Genomic DNA, 20,808 nt, shown 5'->3' on the forward strand with positions numbered 1-20,808 from the left:
ATTAGAGTGTCGGAACCGGGGGGGGGGGGGGGGGGGGGTTACAAATATATACTTAGTATAGACATTGAATATTGCTGCGTAGGTTTAGCCTCCCCATCCCCCCGCTTTTCACAGACAAGTCGCAGTATAAGTTAAAAAAGAGGAATGTGTTGGTGTTTGGAGAAAAAATTTGTTACTGAAGTTCGAACCCACCCCACCCCCACCCCCCTTTCCCCCACACGAAATAGGAGATTTGTGTTATATATTTTGAATGTATAAAAAAATTTCTTTGCACTTAGCCCCCCCCCCCCCAGTTTCAATTTGCTTCCGACGCCAATGCGTTTGAGAAGGTATTTGAGAAAGTTCCCGATGTACCCATTCCTGTGATGTATATTTCACGTTTATCTCCCGCTTGAAAAGTGGGAGGGTATATATAATAGTTATGTCCGTCCGTAGGTCTGCTACGCTTTAGGGTACCCATCTCCTATCTGCAAATCCTCTTATAACCATATGGGCGGCGGGGGTATCATTTAGTGAGCTCATTGCTCACAATACCTCTAGTTTAAAAACCCTTGATCTGTCCTAAGGATTAATAAATGGACGGCACAAAGTGCGTAGGATCTTATACTTATTATTGCCCTAAGAGATGGTTACAGATGGTTACAGAGAGAGGGAAAGAGAGAAGAGAGAGAGAGAGAGAGAGTTAGTTCAATATACAATTAGTAAATAAAATTATCCGTATTCAACCAGTGTCAAGACTTTGTATCTTAGCTTTTAGAATTATCTCCCAAATACTCCTACAGAGATAATTTTTAAATATAAAAAAAGTACCTACACTATCAGACAAGGATAGTGAAATCTCAAAAGCCTCTCTATAACACCATAATTATAGAACATTTATACATACCTCAAAATGCACATACATTGTGGTCGGAGTGACACATTTAAAAATAAAATTTTCAAAATTGAATTCGGCAAGATGTCCGTCTTCCAAGAATATTTTGATAACGGTCATGTCAATTATTTTTGCACGCCCCCCCCCCCCCCCACCCCGCCTAAAAAATCAAATGCCTAAATGTCAATCTGAACAGTGGATGGCATTTCTTCGTGTGTTTGTGTGTTAAAGAACGTATAGATCTATATACACATAAAAAAAATATTCTGGGTCATTGCTTTTAAGATTTGTAGTAAATAATTGCCGTACATCAAATTACTTGGTTTAGATTTGAGATTAGTACTACAATTATCAGTTATAATCATGATAATTGACAAATGAATTTTGCGACGCAAACCAACTGCAGACTATATACATGACTTTGATTATAATGTATATTAGAACTACATGTAAGACAATTCACAATTATAGCTTCTGAACAGCAGTTATAACCCCCCCCCCCCCTTCAGCCGCGCAAAAACCAAATAACTTCTCTTTCCACTTGTGATATTTTCCCTGACCAAAATATGATTGATTAGCACGGACTAGGTGTATCGACGTGCTTGTCTGTACGGAGTAATGACAGTGTGTTTACTATTGAGCTTTTACGGAGTTTATTTCTTTATTGTGATGCATATTTCAATAAATGGAATTCAGGGTGTATATCACTTGACTTGTGCACATCTTCGAACCGATGCAGTAACCTTTTTACCAGGTACATGGGTACGTTTACAGCGTTCGAGGCGTTTTCTCGATATGCACCAATTGCATAGGGGCTGCAAATCAAAGACGTTGGTTGTTTTACGCCATTCAAATAATAATAATTTCAAAATGTGTTGCAGATTTTACTGCTTTTTATTTCAAGTTTATTCTGCATAAATTGTCGCACTGTAAAAATACGTACTCGTGCATCTAAATTTCTCACCAAACTTGCATTTCTTTTCTTTTGATTCAAATCAATAATTATTCAGAAATATGATTATTATTTTGTTTATTGTGGTTTTGAAATGTCTTGATATCCTTATGTGATCTCATATATGCTTTACCATCGGAGATGTGCACAAGTCGATACCCAAACCAAAAAATCATTGAACTGTAACGAGCGCATTGGGGTATACATCGTTACAATGAGACAAGGTATCTGAAAGAAATATGGCGGAATACGGCTATCGTTGGTATGAAACAAGTCGTACATAGATGAAAATGTTGCGTTTTTCAGAATTCATGTCAGCTTTAATGTCCGAGAATGGGCGAATACAGAAAACCTATCCAATCTGACACCTGTATTGTATTTTTCACCGTGAACCTCGACCCTTTTTTCCTTACCACTTTAAATATATATATCCAGTATTCTTTACACTATGAGATCTAAAATTGAAATAAGATTGTCTACCAGAGCATATATCGAATTAAACAAACATGCTACGTAAGTAAAAGTAACCGTCTGACTTCAGATTACACGCACTGTAAATGGAATTTTAAATTTGTCTGTTTGATTTTAAGCACATGTTTGACAAATGAAAATGTTGACATAGATTATAGCGTTGAAAAATTATTTATCGACAACTGACTTGTCCAGAAAATCTGATTTTGTCCTCTGGAACCAGCAAAATTAGCAAACTATGCATAAGTTATCAGAAAACAGCTAGCTTCAATAGACACAGAATTTCATGACTTATTGGGTTTGCATCTTATTCTTCAGACAAAGTTGTTAAGCACACTAACAACTCTGCGGAAAAAAAACTCAGACTCAACGATCTTTGAGAATTGTTATTCATAAACTCTTCGTGTGAAATCTTCTGTTCAATTATAACGGGGTTTTTGTACATTAGTAATCATTACGCGAACTGATTTATGTCGGGTTTTAAAAATTCCTATCTCTAGTTCATTAGTAGTTTTTGAAAACCAGAATAAATCATTGAATTCATTTTTTCTTGACATTCTTCTAGGAATAACGAAGAGGCAAATTTATGATGTTTTGAAGCAACAAAATGCATGTTTATATGCTAGAGAACTCTTACTTAAATTTCCCTTTGCTTTTATATTGGTTCCGAATAAACAAATTTGTCTTTGATGCTGTACTTACAAGGAGGCCGGGTAGAAATCGTCCGGCTTATTTGCAGACAAAATTCTTCGCAAACTCAATAAGCATGGACAAGTATAAGAGAAATCTTTACATAATAGTATATGTTGATAGCTTTAAGACCATTTATAATCTGAGGTTTAGAGATTTCATTCCCTATTTGAACATTTGCATACATGTACTCGTATGTATATCGTCTCGCCAAGTATTTTTGTTGCCTAACTAATCTTTATTCATTTAATATTAGCTAAAATTCATTTAGAATAATAAGTTTTTCATTCTTTTTTGTCTTATCCTGAACACAATTAGAAGTTCACTTGCATACATGTTTATCCCCTAAGATTTTGAAGAAATATTCGATTGATTAATACAAAAAGATCATATCAGAGATGCTTTAAAAATTCTAAATTTGTTGTCTCTTTTAAAAAATAAATCATGATCTGTGATGGTGTTGTTTAGGTAAAAAAATATGATTCAAGGTCTACTTTAATTTCTAATTTCACTCTCGAAGAAAATGGATACTTGGATATTGCAACAACTAATAGTTTTGTCTGCAACATGTACAAAACTTGTTAAAACTTTCACCGTTGAAAGTGTCTAGAATTCCAATTTACGTCAAAACCATCTGAAACAAAATATATTTAGAGCATTCCATGGCAGTAACTTTGTCAATATAATGTAATAATGGATGGCAAGACTTCGTGTTGTATTTTAACCCCCTTAAAAAAAATAAAACATTTATACTTGCATACATCGTACCATTGCATAATGTACCACATTTATATTTAAATCCTCTGCCAATAATCAAAGACAAAATTTAGTAAAACAGTTGAAAAAACGTACTTGTTACTGTAAAGGCTATATTGGAATCGGTTTGAAGATCCTTGACTTTTGGCAAAACTTTGTACATGTATATCATTAAATATTATACTAGTATCATGGAAAGGATAAAATTTGAATGTGATTTTTACATGACTCCAATCTGTCAAATTCCTTAAGCGTACAAGTCGATTCTATGACTATTTCACTTTTACTTGTAAAAATCGTGCAAATATCAATACTGTTTTACAAAACATGGAAAATAAAATACAAGTACAAAATAGGAGTGATTTCGTCTGAGGTCTACTTGCTAATCGAGTTTATATCGTTATTCGATGAAAATGTTGTCTCACAGAGGTCAACTTGAAAACCATACAACAAACAATAATTTCTCTTACATCTGTACCCAATCAATAATATCAGTGCCCTGTTGAATTCATACGAGTAATAAAAACGTCGTAAACAAATTACATTCCCATGGAATACATTGCATGATAATTGAATTTTCTAGACTTCTCGCATCCACACGTCTGTTTCTTACTGCTAAACGTTTGTGACGATGCAACCTTTGATTTTCTTTTGTTTTTGTTCTGTAGCGTCTTCAAAAACAGAGTCGTTTTCACTCATCAATCTAGTTTTTTCTTCACCAGACACATTTTCTTCACTTGCAGACGACACAGAAGATCGTTCACTTCGCCGCGGCTCCTCTTCATAATCTTTAATGGACTGCAATGAACTCGAAGTTGGAATGCCTACTTTAACATTGTCTTCAATTGAATCCTCGAGTAGATATTTATCTTTTTCCGGATCTATTAATTTGGCAACGACGGCAGTGATCGATTCCCCGTCTTGTTCGAACACATTGTAATCCCCTGTCTCTTCACCTTCATCGACAAAATCACAATCTTGATCACACATTTTAGGCGGATACCCAACTTTTTTACTATCCTCATTCAAATCCTTCACTTTTGTAACATTCTCACAATTCGCCCGCCTGTCGTCCATTATTGATAACTTTTTGTCTGCTGAGACCCTTTCCCTCCTTTTCTTCTGCTGTTCCAAGTAATTAAGTCTCGCTACTACTTGCTGTACCCTCGCATACCGCAGAGCCGTATACGGATCTTCTGCGTAAGATAAAAACTCGTCATATACTTTATCCTCCTCGATCTCCTGCTTCTCTCTCTTCAAATACAGAATAATTCCAATGATAATACCCAGCGAATAAAATAACAAAGTTACCACTATATACAGGACCGCTTCGATCTCCGACTCTTGTGGCGCTATATTGGCCTCGGTAGTCTGCTCGGTGGAACAGCTATGAGTCGTGTTCCTGTTAGGGACCATCTTAATTAGCTGGCGGAAAGAACATTTTCCCAAGCTGAAACAGATAATGAATCCATTAATGGATAAACACGGCTCAGAGAGTTTGTTAATTTTAAATCAGAGAGATTTGGCTTTTTCTTAGTTAAAATTCCAATTTATTTCTAATATAAGGCTGAAAGTTTAGCCATGTTTTGTCACAAATGATACGTTGAATTGAAACGTTGAAACGACACGTTACAGCTGTACTTACAAGTAAGTTGAACCAACTCAATTAACTTTAAAAAAATCTATATAGATCATGATTCATAAACTGACAATGGTAACATTTTACAAATTCATCTCATGAATGGCAGATTGCTGTCAAGCACTTTTTTTTTTTTAAATTTACTTAGTACACTATTGCAATTATATTGATATACACGGTTCGACATTTTATTCACTCTTCCCCATTAAAACCGTTATACAAATCAATCCCTCGGAATCCTTGTAGTAAAGTAATTGGTTTTTATTTACAAAATTCTTGAAAAATTCTTCTCCTATGCCTTGTCAATATAAAATATTTGTGCACCGTTTAGCTTTTTCCCACGGATTTAATGTTGGTTAGTATTTGTCTTTGTGAATGACTTTCAAAAATACTTGCATGGCATGATAAAATTGAACGCCTTTTATTTTGACTCGTTTAGAGACTATCCTGTAATATATCCGTTTTGTTTATCACAAAGACTAAATGTTTTCGTGAGAAGTAAAAATCTTAGTAAAAATATTTGTTATTTAAATTTGAAAAAAAAAAATGTCAAGAATTCGTCTTCGTTTGTTAATTAAATCTTTTCCAAACGTATTGAAAAAAGAAATATTATGGACACATAGGCCTGATAAAAAGCCCACCATGTGTTTCCCAATATTCATTTGAACAATCAATGTTTTACAAAGTAACTCTGCATCATTCAAAATGGAGCAACATTTATCTGATTTGCATACGTAGTATCATATTTTATGTCAAATTTATGCAAAAAATAATACTTAACAAGCATATCATTTAATTACGATACCTGAATTGAAATGAAAAATCTACTTCCAAACAGAGTAAATCATAAAGGACAAGTACATTTACAACCCTAGTATAGTTCTCTAACAATTAAACAAGGTCAATGAGTTAATGACTATCATACTGTGTTTCATTTGCACAAAACCAATCCGAGAACCTGTGTCGATACAGAATGACAGAAATGGAAATTCCTCACCCATATACGATAATGGTCAGCAAGACTTAACAAATGAAACCAAGGATCAATATAACTTAGATTTGCATAGGATAATACTTTGGGCGAAATTGCTTTTCTTTTTTTCAGGATTTGGGCGACAAGTTTAATTAATGTAATTCATTAATCAAAGCTTAGGATGTGACAGAAACTATAGAAATTCAATTAAACAGCAACAACTCTTTATACAGAAAGGGACTGAAGCACAAACAAATGTAATCAGGGTTTGTTTGTGGATAACTAAATTGAAGAAAGTAAATATTCTATCCATTGCTTTGTAAAATGAACAATGTATTGATTTAACGACGATGATAAAAACATGAAACTAAAAAGAATGAAACTGAATGAGTATTAAATAAAAGGGAAAACAGCATAGGCCTCCAAGATAATCAATATTTCAACGATATATTTTTGTCAGTGAGAATCCATAAAATGAAAGTTAAACAATGAAAGGAACATTAAAGAAGCATTGAAATACACAGTTAATTGCACTCGAGAGAATTCCGCATCTTGATTTACAAGCTGTATCATTACAGAGAAGAAACGAGAAAAAAAATCAAGTAAAATGATAAGATATATCTCATTTGGATTTAAGCTCTACTGCTTTGAATTTACAATAAAAGAGGGTGAAAATAAGTACATGTACCTACGTCAAGACCAGAAGATAAAATCTTGGTTCGGTTTACTTTTATACCAAGTTTTATTGACTTCAGACGAGAAAGCAGTACGTAGGGAGAAAAGAAGAACCAAAAGAAAGGGATTTTAAAAAGTCAAAAAGCGAAAAGCTAACAGACATATTGATAAAGTTAAAAGCTTAGTAATATAGCATATTTCACCAAAGTTAAAAATCTTAAAAATGAAAATAAGGCTATTTTGCCAAGGTAAGTCGGCAAAAAATAAATAGCAAACTTACAATCTAATTAGAGAAAACCAACGAAGATGCTGTCACATGCCTTATTAGTTTATCATTTTAGAATTTAGACCTGTGTTTCATCACTCGACTTAGAAACTCGAAAAACGGAATTAATTTTAAGAGAAGGAACTGACTGGCAACATCATGATATAATTTGCTTATACATGATTTTGTAAATACCAAAAGTAAAACACAACACCAATAAATGTCAGTTATATCCGATCAAGAGAAAATTGACGAAAAGGGATTTTGTATCAGAAACACATCATCACGTTGAAAATGAATCATCAAAGACGTAAGAAACGTCTATAATGAAGAATATCAGATAGTAAGCAATTAACTAACGCCTAATTCTTTCTATTCTTTTGCGTAGTGACGGCGGAATGGACAATACCTATAGTTACACATAGGGACACCTGTTAACATGTACTTTTTTCAATCCAGTAAGTCAATAAACTATGTTTAGAAATAAATTTCCGGAGTGTGCCGTTTAGTTCATGTTTTATTAATAAAAACAAGATTACACAGTGTAGAATAATCAATGGAGGCACGGTTTTCCGTGATGTTTTAAAGTTTCCTAGCTAAATCTTTTAGTGCTTAGTTTTTATAACTTTCAAGTTCGTGCTAAATGCTACACATCATAAACATGAAATCATCTAAAATCTACTTTTCCAAAGTTCAAAAGAGCAAATCGTTATTTTGAGTTCTAAATGATTCAGACTCTGTAAATATGTTGCTTTTCGCCATTTTGCTCACAAGTTAGCTCCTCATTCTAAAAGAAACACGAACACAGCGTATCTGAAGTGTCATTCTAACTTTTTTTTATCCATGTGCAAATTTTTATTTTCATTTCCAGCCTTGCTCTTTTGTATTATTCTTTTTTAAATGCAATATAAACTTAACACAAAATGTTTTACATCCTATAATTAACTAAATATGCTGCATAATCAATGCTAACTGGTAAACGATTCCAGCATCTGTTACGCTTTGTTTAAAAATATATGCCAGATGCAGAAAACAATTCACTTATCAACCTTATACTTAACTTCAAAGAATAAAATGTTTTAATTTTCCCAAGAATTTCAAGGATCTTATAAAAAAAATCTCAATGATTTTTGAAAATGACTTGGAAAGGTAATTGATCGAAAAAGAAAAATAAAACATTTCATGAAATTTTAATACGATTGACACTCTTTGCAATCTTCATTGCAGTAATTCTCCGACATATGATATGCAATTCGCTTAAATTAAGATTTTTATTTTTTTTGTGGTAAATTGTTGAGTGGCTTAAGAATCAAAATAGGAACAATAATTAAGATTGTTGGAAGACTTGGTTTCCAAAACGTATATGTTTAAGTTTTGGAAACCACGACTTCAAACAATCTTATGGAATTCCCATGGATACTAACTAGGAAAATAAAGGTATTTTGGTGTGGCATTCAATTCGACATTTAGATTTATCAAAGACATTTTATAAATTGTTAATATTCATGTTAAATTTATTTTTCATCCTTCTTTGATTTGATATCCCCCTATGAACTCAAACTGAACGATAAAACTAGGTATGATATAGCTGTTTCATATTTGAAAATTTTAATAGAAAAAGACTTTGATGGTATTCTAACAACATATGTTTGCTGTGCTGCCAATAAGTATTGTTTCAATAGAATTTTTAGAATTGAGGTACTGTTCTGTATATTTCCATATTGATACTGTAAAACATACATTCATTTGTTACTGTAAAACATAGGTTAACTGATAAATACCGTTTAAAGATATATGCCAGTTATGGTTAAGTTTTTTAAATGTAGGTCAAACTCCAAGATCAAAACGTCAGAATTGTTGATATCCAAGAAGGCCGTATGACATGAAATACACCCGTGGCTTACATGTAAGAAGACCCTAGAACTAACTGTTCAAAAGTTATGACCAAAGTTAAGGGTTTTTTAAAAAGTAGGTCAAACTCAAAGACCATGCATGGTCAAAATATTTACATTCATAGAAAAAATCTAACATTATCACAAGAATACTCATGTAGAGTATGAAAGCCCTAACACCTAACAACTGTTCAAAAGTTATTTTCAAGATTAAAGCTGGGTAAATTCTTGAAAAGGCTTTATCACAAGAACTATACATGTGAAATATGAGGGACATAGCTCAAACCAATCAAAAGTTATGGGCGATGTTAAATTTTTGCGGACAAATAGACATCAAATAGACAACAGCCAGACGGACAGGGCAAAACTATATACCCTGAATGTTTGATAAAATAGGAAAACAATATATGCAACAATATCACTCCCAATATATTTAAAAAGAAACGTTTAAATAAAGTATTTCATAGAAAAAACATAAGGCTTAAGGTAGGTCCGTACTTTCAGAATTTTCTGTCAAACTCATCATTTTTTAATTTGAATACCTTGAATAAGTCTTAAACTTACTAAATCACCCATAAAACACATATTTTTGCAGGTTAATTTTCATACAACATGTCTCAGAGCACATACCTCTAAAAGCTCAACAGCCAAAATTGAACATCAAGAAGAGTGATATCATATTTAATTAAGTTATGCACCAAATCACATCTTATTTATTTTAAAACTTATGAAAATCAAAAATGTTCATTTGCCAAGAGAATATTTGAAATTTTTATTGCAAAACATTAACAAATTGATGTAGAATCTGTCCATGTCATTCAGAAAAAAATATCAAAATATCTTTATTTCTTATCATTCTCAAAATCTAAACTGTTTAGATGCCATTTTTTCTTTAAAACTATTAAGAATAATATCTAAAGTTAACAAAAACACAAACTTTATTGTGGTTGACCAGAGAATTTTAACAAAACAGTCTTTTGAAGACGTATACCCCCAATTTTGGAATATAATTTTTTTCAATTAATCATTGCAAAATTTTTAAAAAGTAAATATTAAAGGGATGATATAGGCTTAAAATCAATTAAAAAAATAGATCTCAAGTTAGTTTGCTAAAAATAAAATCAAAAAGCTTTAGGTCCATAAAAGCAATTAAGAACTTTATGTCTGTATATGTACCAAATGATAAATAGATCCTATTGACAGAGTGCAAAGTTTGAATTTCCATAAGTACTGTATATTAAATGTCTTGTGCATTTACACAGTTACACTATAATAAACAAATATAAACTTGCTAAATTATTTTCAATCACCCAAAAGGTTTTATTTCAATAGACAAGTCATCATCAGAATTTTATATTGATGTGTAAAATAAAAACCGGATCCGTAAAAGTATGGGCCTTCCTTATGGCTTGTTTTTATTGGGTATTTGTTTTTTATCCGTTCTTGCACGGTCATTCTCTTTAAAACACGAGGGGATAAAATACATATACGTAAAACCGATTTGTAAGCCATTCTTTCTTTGATCTTTAAGATATCTACGCAGTTGGAAACTGAAACAGTACTGCGTTGAGGAGATACACTTGACCTATGACAGTGATTAATGCTTTTATTTCATATAGTTTTCTCTCAACTCTCATCGTATGGGGGTATTAATAAGTTTGTAACGAAATGCAATAAATAAATAAATAAATAGATAAATAAATTATAAAAACTCAGAAAACTTGTTACAATGATAGTATATTTTGTTGGCTTATAATTATCAGGTCAAATCTCTGAAAGTAAAAACGAGGAGATTAAAGATATCTGAATACAATACCCATTGTGTTTATATATTTTAAGGCTTTATGAGTTAAAGAAATGGAGTAAGAGGGATACAGGATCTCTGGCTTGTATGCTCTTTATTGTATTAATATATATTGTTTCTTGAAAATAAGGTTTTTTAATAATGCGTCAAGAAAAGTATTCATTTTGCTCTGTTTTTCTACAAACACAAATCAATCTGATATATTTTAATCAAATCGACAGATATTCTTACTGATTGTTATAAAGAAACAATTGATCATTACATTTGACATTTGTAGTGTTATACCTAACTGTCAATATATTTGTATTGATTTGTCAACACCCCCTTTTCCACATTCCCCAGAGGTTATGTATCATGATTAACCAATGATTAGCTTATTTCGTGTAGCCAGAAAGAACACAGAGTTGGATCTCTCGTTGCCTAATCCTCTTACTGCAATTTCACTATGCCAACTAATTACTTGATTATTCCTCTAGGGTAGACAACGAATAAGTACTTTAAAGGAAATGATTAATTGCACTCTTGCATATATGTACTTGTACATGTGAATACTCGGAAAGTTCTCTCAGCTTATTTCATATGAATTTAATCTTCAATCACTTCAATTTCTGTGAAGAAATGAACTTACCAAATCTTTTTTTTTTTTTTTTATAAAAGAAATTAATGTTTAATTTAATTCTTGAAGAACTTGATTGTTAATAAATTCCTTCAAGTCAAGCAAAATTAATGAATTCCGTGTATTAATCCAGACTTATTTGTTTCTTTAAAGTCCCTTTCAAGAATTATTCACTCAAATCAAGACGTCACCATCGACTAGAACTAGTAGAGAGCTGCAAATCAGCACTCAGGTCCATTTTGCTGTGGGTGATCTTTTTCATACCAATACTGCGACACTGGATCTGGCTTTTTACGATCTCATCGAAGGCACACATGCAGATATGGACTTGAATGCTTCGTATGGGCAGATTATAGTATGTCTGCTTTCTTAAAAGTTATTGAGCAGTAAATTTTTCTATTTTTTCTCGAAATTTTATTGGATATAATGTTAGAAATATAAAATAATGTATTTATGTATTTACATTAAAAAGAATCTAGTTACTATTAAAATTTGGCATATTATTTGTTTTAAAAATATTCTGTTACGCCTGCAATTGTAAAATGGTAAGATATACACGCAAAACAGCTTAATTTAGTTATACATTTCAGAGTCGATTACGACATGCCCTCACCCCGGCCTGTTGATGTCTTAGGAGATAACTTTATGATACATTGCGATGGGTTCCAAGGTCTTATCTTATAGGTGTATAAATTACATCCATGTGATTGGCAGATTAAAACGAAACTTCAACGCTTTGGAACCTTTGGATGATGTAAATGCTACTGTGAAACATGGAACATTTGCACTCTATGTTAAGTTCATTTAGCTCGTTAATTTATTATCAACATATTCCGTAGAGTGTATTCAATATTTTATCTCAAAACAAATTTTAATGATAAGCTAGTATCAAAAACAACCAAATTAACCATAAGAAACCAAAGGTGATAACGATACAGCTAATGATGGAATTATTTTTTTTTATTAATATATGTACAAATCTTCAAATATTTTTACCTCTCATTGAATAATTAAACCACATGTACAAAAGGAAAATCCTATGAATAATGAATTAAAACAAATATGAATAATGTCTATCCTATATAAGTTGGACTATATTTAAATTACCTGCAACTATCTTCAATTTCATTGCAGACTGATTTTAAATACTTGAAGATGAAATTAAATGAGCCAGGGATAGTGCATTAAAACTGAACTGCAAGAAGAAATATTTGATTTAAAAACAGGCAAGTAAAACTTTATTTCTATATCGTGAATGAGATAAATGGATATACCGATGAGGATTCGAGTTCAAAATTCCATTTAAACAATACAAATCAAGAGCAGAGCAAACACCTCTAAAACAGCAGAAGTGGGATCAAGTGCCATTGGGGAGTGATCATACCCTGCCAACCGGTCACATCCACCGCTTTCTCCTTGTAATGGTCGCGAAATAACGGAAAAATCCTTCGACAATCCTGTGTGTAAATAATGGTCTAACCAATGCGTGGAAAACGACAGTCAGTATTTGACTTAATGAAAGATTATATTTGCCGACAAGGTCACTGTATCGACCAAAGAACTTACGAAGGATGACTTTCAACTTGTTTGTCAATAATTTACCTCGTTTTATAAATACTTAGAGTATGCTAATGCGTATAGGATCAACTGAAAGATAAAAATTCTATATGCAAGTAATAAGGGAATAGTGTTGCATAAGTAAGAAAAGTTGACAGTTGAAAAGTTAAGCCAGTATGTTTATCATAAAGAGATTCTCCATCAGTTTGAAAGAAAATTTTAGTGTTATACAATCCAATACACAAGGCACAATTGACTTACATGAAGATTGGATTGCATGTCCATGTATTGCATGTCTTGAAACAAGGTTACAGACAAAGAAAAAAAATCAACTGAAATTGGAAGAGCAGAATAAAGAAGTATACGATACAGAGGATAGTTTTAGCTGATCCAAGAGTAAAACCAGGTGCATGAATTCGAATGTATGTCTGCTAATTTGAAATGTAAAGGAAAGACCAAGAACAATTTTTGTTTATTTTTTCATTGAAGTTTGCTTTATCAATGTACATGTTACTGCTTGAATATTTTTCAGTATACGACATGACGAACACCCAAGTCAGAACATTTGTCGGCATGATCGGAAGTAAGTAGTATTTCTAGGTTGTTGGTGTATTTTAAGGACGGGTTAGAAAGACCAATATCTAAATGAATTATACGTGTCTTTAATTCATGAAGAATCTATATTTACATATATTTTGCCTGTATTTAATTTTTTGTATTTATCTTCAAATGAGATTCTTTGCCATTTGTTGTGCCATTGTTTTTCTACTTTATAGTTCTCCGTATACCGATAAGGAGATCTCCGTATACCGATAAAGAGATGCAAGAATGACTAAAGTAATAAGTCTACAGGGAATGTTTACTCCTCGTCGGCACCTGATCCACCTCTGGTGTGTTTTGTTTACTGGGTGTATGAGATTGGTCAGTGTTCCTTATCTGTACATTTAGACAGGTGCAGCGTTTTAATCTTCTATTTATTTGCAAAAAAGGGTTATTTATATATTTAAGACCATCTTAAAAATAATGTTTGTTTTGCCCTCTCCCGATTCATAGTAGAAAAATTAAGTCAGTAGATAGGTGAGAATATTTTTCTTCAGAAAATATTAACATACTTCTTAATATAATAAAGGAGGAAAAGTGAAGAAAAAACGTTTCTTGAAGACGTGTTTTTTACCAGTTGGTCGGGAAGGGCAAACAAACAGTTTTAGAAGATGGCATAAGTGTGTACAAAAATTGAATGAAAGTTTCACTGACTGGGTCGTATTCAATATACCTTCAGAAAAAAAAAATTGAATGTCAAGAAAACTATATCATCCCTCAATTTGCACAATATCATTAGATAAATCATGATTGTTAAAACCATTCTACATCACACCACAAACAGAACAATTTCTTAAACTTAATAGATACTATCAGATTAGAAATGCCAACATTTTGTATACTCACAGCACCAAAAGCTGTTTCATCCCGGTCATCCGTGCAAATACCCCCACTTAGAGGTGAACCGTCTTCATAAAATATTTACAGTCAATAAAATATAAACTGTTCTTGATGTGTAAGTGAAAAATGGCTTCATATAATGCATGCAAGTATGCCACTTTTTTCTACTTAGAAGGATCTAAAAGACTAGTAAGATGAAAATCAATAGGTACTCTGTCTTTGCAATCATTCCTTTAGGAGTTCCCGACATGAAAAAGACCGGAGAGTGCTCAACAAAAGTCATGACTCATGACTGAAATTTCAGTAACCGGAATCTCTAACGTGATTTTAGCCCACTTATTAAGACTTAAAGTAGGCGAATATATTTTTTTAATTCCCTTTCTGAATTTTGAAATGACAACGGCAATTGTAAGAACTCTTTTTAAAAAGCCCATTGAAGAAAGCATTAAAAATAACTTCAGTCATTATATAGGGATTGCTTTTTAATCAGACTTTTTTTTTTTAATAAAATGGCGAAAATAATGTATTTTGCATACTTGTTGCACTTATACTCAAAAGAGACAGAAAAAGCAAGGAAGCAATTATAAGATAAAAAAATGATGAATATTTTTATGCCCCTAGCAATGGTTTTAAAAAACTGGGGACAACATAACAAAAAAAAAAAAAAAAAAAAAAAAAACAACAACTAACAAGCAAATATCGGGTAAAATGTCCTACTCAGTTAGTTATAATTTGTGGGAGATATTGAGCGTTTCTGTTACTTCCTGATACATATTTTTTAAAGCTTTGAATTAAAGCAGTTATTGACATTACAGCAGCAAAAAGGGAATATAGGTCTTCTTGTTCATCATTTATTGTTATCAAAGGAACAAAACTGATGTTATCTTGATGACTTATTTCACTGAGCATAGTTGAACCATCAAAATTTGAAAAAAAAAGCTTAAAAAATAGATTTTTTAAATCATAAGATATGAAATAAAAAATCGACAAATAAGATATAATTAACGTTTGTAAAGAACTTTGAAAGCCTAGGAATATGCTTTATTAGTTAAATCTATAGCTATATATATATATACATTCACTGTTTATTAGAAATAAATTCAGATTAATTGTTCATTAAGTATACATGTACATTCAGGTCAATTTGAAAAGACGTGGATATTACTGGTTTAGATAAGTTTTTTTGAAATCAGAACCAGAGCTATGGGAAACAGATCATAAAATATTAAAAAAAAATTTGTATGTATAACAACTCCGGTCCATTATATATATTTCTTTTACAAACTATAATCATGTCTACAAATCTTGATAATGTCTACTTGTTACCAAGCAGAGATGGGAGGGGAAGCATGTGTAAAATAATTAATAGGTAGCTGTTTTTGTTTTATTTCATTGCGTATATATCAACATTAAAATCGATACATTACTATTTTTTGAATGATGAATATTTTTTGTAGCCAACTTTTGTACCTATTTAAAAAGACGAGTGAAAAAACATATGTTATTTTTAATTGTAGATACAAATGTTTTGCTAAGGGACTTGCACAGGCAATGTCTGATGTTCAATCCATTTATATAATTGACAATAAGCTGATTTAAAAAAAAGGAACACATGCATCTTTTCAATTTACAGTGTAAGTGTATAAGGCCTTAAAAAATAACCCGAACATACGGTATCATGGGACAGAGTAGTTGTTTTAATAAATTAATTCATAACTTGTTAATTACTTTTCGTCTAAATATGAAAAGAGAAATTGGATTGGTGGAAATTGGATCGGGATCTATCGAGTTTCATTTCATTGAAAAATTAAATTAAAAATTTTAGACGTTTATTGTACCAAAAAAAAAAAATGAATGGATATGCTGGCGAATTAAATAATGGGTTTGAGGTACCACAGAGACTAGAACATTTGTTTCATATTTGGATATGTTACTAGAAAAATGTAAATGGTAAACTAACAATAGCAATTTATGTTAAACGAGCTGACTTCAGCTTTTCTATTGTCAGCATCCCTACTCTTTGTACCAACATACCCTGAAGGTTATCTTCTAAATTTGGGGATTGTGCCAACCAGTTGATTCCAAACAAAAAGACTTTCTCTATGTATATATAGAAACGATTTCTAAATCGCAGGAAGATATTGACAAAGATCAGCATTCATTTAGGAAATTCTTTGGTTGGAACAATGGCTTTGTCAGCAAATACAACCTAACACTGAATTCTGATTGTCTTTAACATACCAAATGTAAAATCATAATTTACACACCGAATTTTCTACAGATTTTCCGTTTGACCGACAATGACAAGGAGCATACGGTGTGTGTGACCGACCGACAAGGAATGTTTACGCTTTTATGGTACCTGATCCCAGATTCGATATTGCTAGAGGTTATCTGCTTGCTCTGATTGCGATCTGTATAGTTAAAATGGACCTTTGAGTTAGGTTAATGTTCACTACCTCCATATTTCATTCATCGTTTATAATTCAATTTTCTTTTCTTAATGACTACAAAATGTATAAAATTCCAAATTTACGGCAAGCGGATCGATACGCTTTTTTGACAAAAATCCTTGTTTCGAAGGCAACAAAGGTTGTACGGTATAAAGTAATAAAATGTACCTTTATAGCAGAAATAAATTTATCTGAACTTTTTCTAATTTTAATTAAATATTTTTCTCTGCGTTTATGTTAACTCAAATTAAAAATATAACATTTTATTAATTAGGAACACGATTTTAAAAAATCCCCTGTAGTAATAGTTTGCTTCAATTAAACAAAGGGACCTAAATATCAAAATGATTTCTTAACACCACTGTGGCGTGAAAGAAATCTTCAGAGGCGTTAACAAAGCAGGAATGACATTCTAGAGACCACTCAGATAGAAAAGTAACACTCGATGTCGAAAAATAACATAGTTTACACCACAGAGTCTGAAAATTATAATGTAACTGTATGATATTTCGCAAAAGGTAGGGTCATCATACCAAAAATACATTTACTATTTGTGCATTGGTTTAAAACTTGATAAACATTCATGTTGAATTTTTATAAATTACATCTCACGAGGATTAACGGATCATCTGGAACTATCATCAGTTATATTTTCAATTTTCCATACTAAATTATTTATGTAAACATTCTCTAGGGAAATTAATGCTATAATTCGCTACTCATTGCGACGACGCAGGAAAAAAAAATCTCTTGGTGATAAATCGTAATAAGCTCGATAGAAAAAATACTTTACATGTCCTCCCATTAATCTTCTATGAACAGGTTTCTTGGTAACTTATCAATTATAACAGTATACTTTGTACTACGACGAAGGAGACGTTACAAATTACAGGACACAGCAGCTAGATAGTCTGGTGTGGTTCTGAAACCTTTAAATCAATCCAAAGATTCACGTAAAATGATACATGTGTTTGAAAATTTCAGACACATTAAGGCCCTTGCAACAGTTTTAGAGTGGTAATGGTGGTGGTGGGGTACCAAAAACAATCTGTTTGGCAAGAAAAGGTAAATTTTCCAAGCCAAGCTCGAAAGTATTTTAAAAAAGGATGATGGCTACGGGGTGCAACTTAACTTTTAAATTTGCTAACGTTCGACCTTACATGCAGAAACAGTTCGGTATTCCAAAAAACTAAAATATTGAATGAAAATGTACTAAACTGCGGCATGACTATATGTATTTAGAAAGAAATTTAAGTTGGAAACGTTCTATAGACTTGTATAACATATTGAAAAAACAATTTCTTTATTGTTATAAACAATCGATCAATCAAAATAAGTTAACAGCACTAATAAAATTTCATTTATTTTCATTGGAAAAAATAGGCTTAGATAAGAATCTGAACTTCAAGATATATAAATTTAAGACAAAATGGTTAATAATATCATATTAATAAATTAGTTAGCAACAATTTCGTATTCAAGGGATACATAACCTGTTGTTAAAGAAAAGCCTGACATAGCTTTACAAGAACGTTTTTTGAGTATTTACAATTAATATGATGACTGAAACGTCTCGAAGCCCAGCAGTCGATTTATCAATGTTATACATACCCAGCTGTTGATTAGTTTAATAAAATAGATCCATAACTGAGATAACTCCAGTATCGATTATTGAAATGCTTTTAAATACCTCTCCTTATTTATTGGCTGAATGATTCTTTAATGAAGTACATTTTTAATCATTAATGGATTATTCGTTTTGTATTCTGAACATATTGTGAGAAAAACGTACTCCCGTAATTGATTGCAACCTTTTACTCTATGCGTATAGTTAAAAGCTAATAACCTGCGTAGATATTGCAATATTTCTGCTTTTAATATCTTTTTTTCATCATCTGTACAACAGTACATTGAGCTGGTAGATTGATTAAAATAACATTTTTAACACTGGTGTAGAATCCTGACAGTGCTTCACAATCATAAGTATTATAATATTTTTTTGTGCTTCACAATCATAATTCTTATAATATTTCTTTTTTTAAATCATAAAAAGTATATATTATTGTAATAGCCGTACATACCTGTGTTAAGAAAGTTTCATCCCTGTTATGAACGATCATCAGAAAGCCTTCAATCACGGGCTGTAGATCTAGACATAAGCACACAGCTAAGATGAGGGTTAAATGTATACATGTTTATCATATATGTTTTCCGGTAGTATACAGTGCAGCATGCCTAGCTGCCAAACATCATTTTTACCATGTCCGAAAGTTCCTTCTCTAAGTCGACGATGTAGTTCTACGAGAAACAATGGCGTGTCCCATTAGAATTGTTCTTTCAGAGATGTTCCCTGCCAGCAACTTTCAAGATACACCCAGCAAACATTTATGAATAATTGATATGGTTATACACATTCACCCCTCCCTGCTTTCTATCTACCAAAGCCACCATTGTCAAGTGAGAAATCAATGTTTTGATACATAATTCATCTACTCTTCAATTTTTCTTTACTCTTCCTCCACTTGAAAAGAAGCTAGAACTTGAGATATTTTCCTTATGTTATGACGGCTATGAATTTTTAAAGCATTATCCTACCTGATATTGATCATAACAACTTGACAGTTAACACATGTACACAAATAGAGTGGGGATCCTTTAAGCCTCAGAGCTGTTGTTTTAAACCGGGGGGTACACATGTAATTATACTTGATCAATATAGAACAATATAGAACATCATAGGAGCTTTTTTTAATGGGATCTAATTTTTTTTTATCGATTGGTTTTGTACAATAGATGTTAAATATTTTTTTCTGATGTTCTCGGTTTAATTTTTTTTGCTTATGATTTTGTGTTTGATGAATGCGATAAATAGAAGAATACGTTTAATTAATTTCCGGGTCAGCTGAGAACTCTAAGGGCAACATTGAAATGATAGACTAGTCCGTCAATTTTATCATGCAGGCTCTATAGGATAACGTAAAAGTGATGAGGGTCCATTAGAACTATAGAATGGATAATTCATAATTAAGTTTTATCAGAAATAATGGTATTTCTTAATTGAATTGAAAAACTGAAAATATCAAAAGTTTTTCATAAATACTTGAATTTGCACTTGAATTTTTCTGATGAAGTTATCATGAAAATGGCAAATAAAAAGAGCTTAAAGCATGCAAACGTAAGCGTAACTTGATAATCTCAAAAGCAGTGGGAAGATTTTTTTTTGAAATTCATAAAAGCTTTTATAATATGAAAATAACTCATATAATTTCGATTTATAAAATGCACTTGTGTTATTTAGGGGTTGATATCAACAGCATGCTGATATTTTTTCGTTTCCCAATAACTTTTCATTAAATTCTTGCAGCCAGAGACATTGTTTAAGAGCCGTCGAAATCTTCTGTTGAGATGCATGTTTTTTCGTAACTAACTCGAAAACCAGTTTCACAGTGGGCTTCGAAAAAAAATGATATGCTATCTGCAGATTATCTGTTCTCAGAATATGTAATTTAACTCAAATAAACGACCGAGGTCTTCTTTGGTACTGCTAAGTTATATAGCCCTTAACAAAGGTTCAGGAATTATAAAAATAAACAAGCCATAAAACATTTCGCTTGTTCACATCTTGAACAATATACTCAATCTACCGGCGAATTCGTACGTACCTGTAGAATTGTAAAGAGGAAATGTTTAAGCATTTAGTGGTTTGTTTGTACATGTGATGTTTAGGTTTCGAAGCCAAGATAAACCCCTT

The 20,808-nt window shown here is 31.8% G+C and overlaps 1 protein-coding gene across 2 annotated transcripts; it reads right to left on the reverse strand.

The window, feature by feature from the left end:
• Nucleotides 1–3,881: 3,881 nt before the first annotated feature.
• Nucleotides 3,882–19,580, reverse strand: LOC134267004 (uncharacterized). Of its 2 annotated transcripts, none has more exons than XM_062749326.1 (2): nt 19,317–19,580; nt 3,882–5,193 (listed from the first exon to the last, which is right to left on the reverse strand). In XM_062749326.1, the coding sequence occupies exon 2, from the start codon at nt 5,157–5,159 to the stop codon at nt 4,359–4,361; it is 801 nt and encodes a 266-aa protein (XP_062605310.1). In that variant the 5' UTR covers nt 5,160–5,193; nt 19,317–19,580; the 3' UTR covers nt 3,882–4,358. The 2 variants fall into 2 exon arrangements, with proteins under 2 accessions (XP_062605310.1, XP_062605249.1); XM_062749265.1 differs by having other exon boundaries at nt 3,914–5,193; nt 19,139–19,580.
• Between the last annotated feature and the right edge of the window lie 1,228 nt (nt 19,581–20,808).

Source organism: Saccostrea cucullata, unplaced genomic scaffold, assembly GCF_032062105.1.
Source record: "Saccostrea cucullata isolate Sc308-1 unplaced genomic scaffold, CSIRO_AGI_Scuc_v1 ctg1176, whole genome shotgun sequence".
NCBI classification, from domain to species: Eukaryota; Metazoa; Mollusca; class Bivalvia; order Ostreida; family Ostreidae; genus Saccostrea; species Saccostrea cuccullata.

Excerpts from the sequence above, each read along its gene's own strand:
- LOC134267004 (XM_062749326.1), bottom strand. The coding sequence starts at position 5,159 with ATGGTCCCTAACAGGAACACGACTCATAGCTGTTCCACCGAGCAGACT.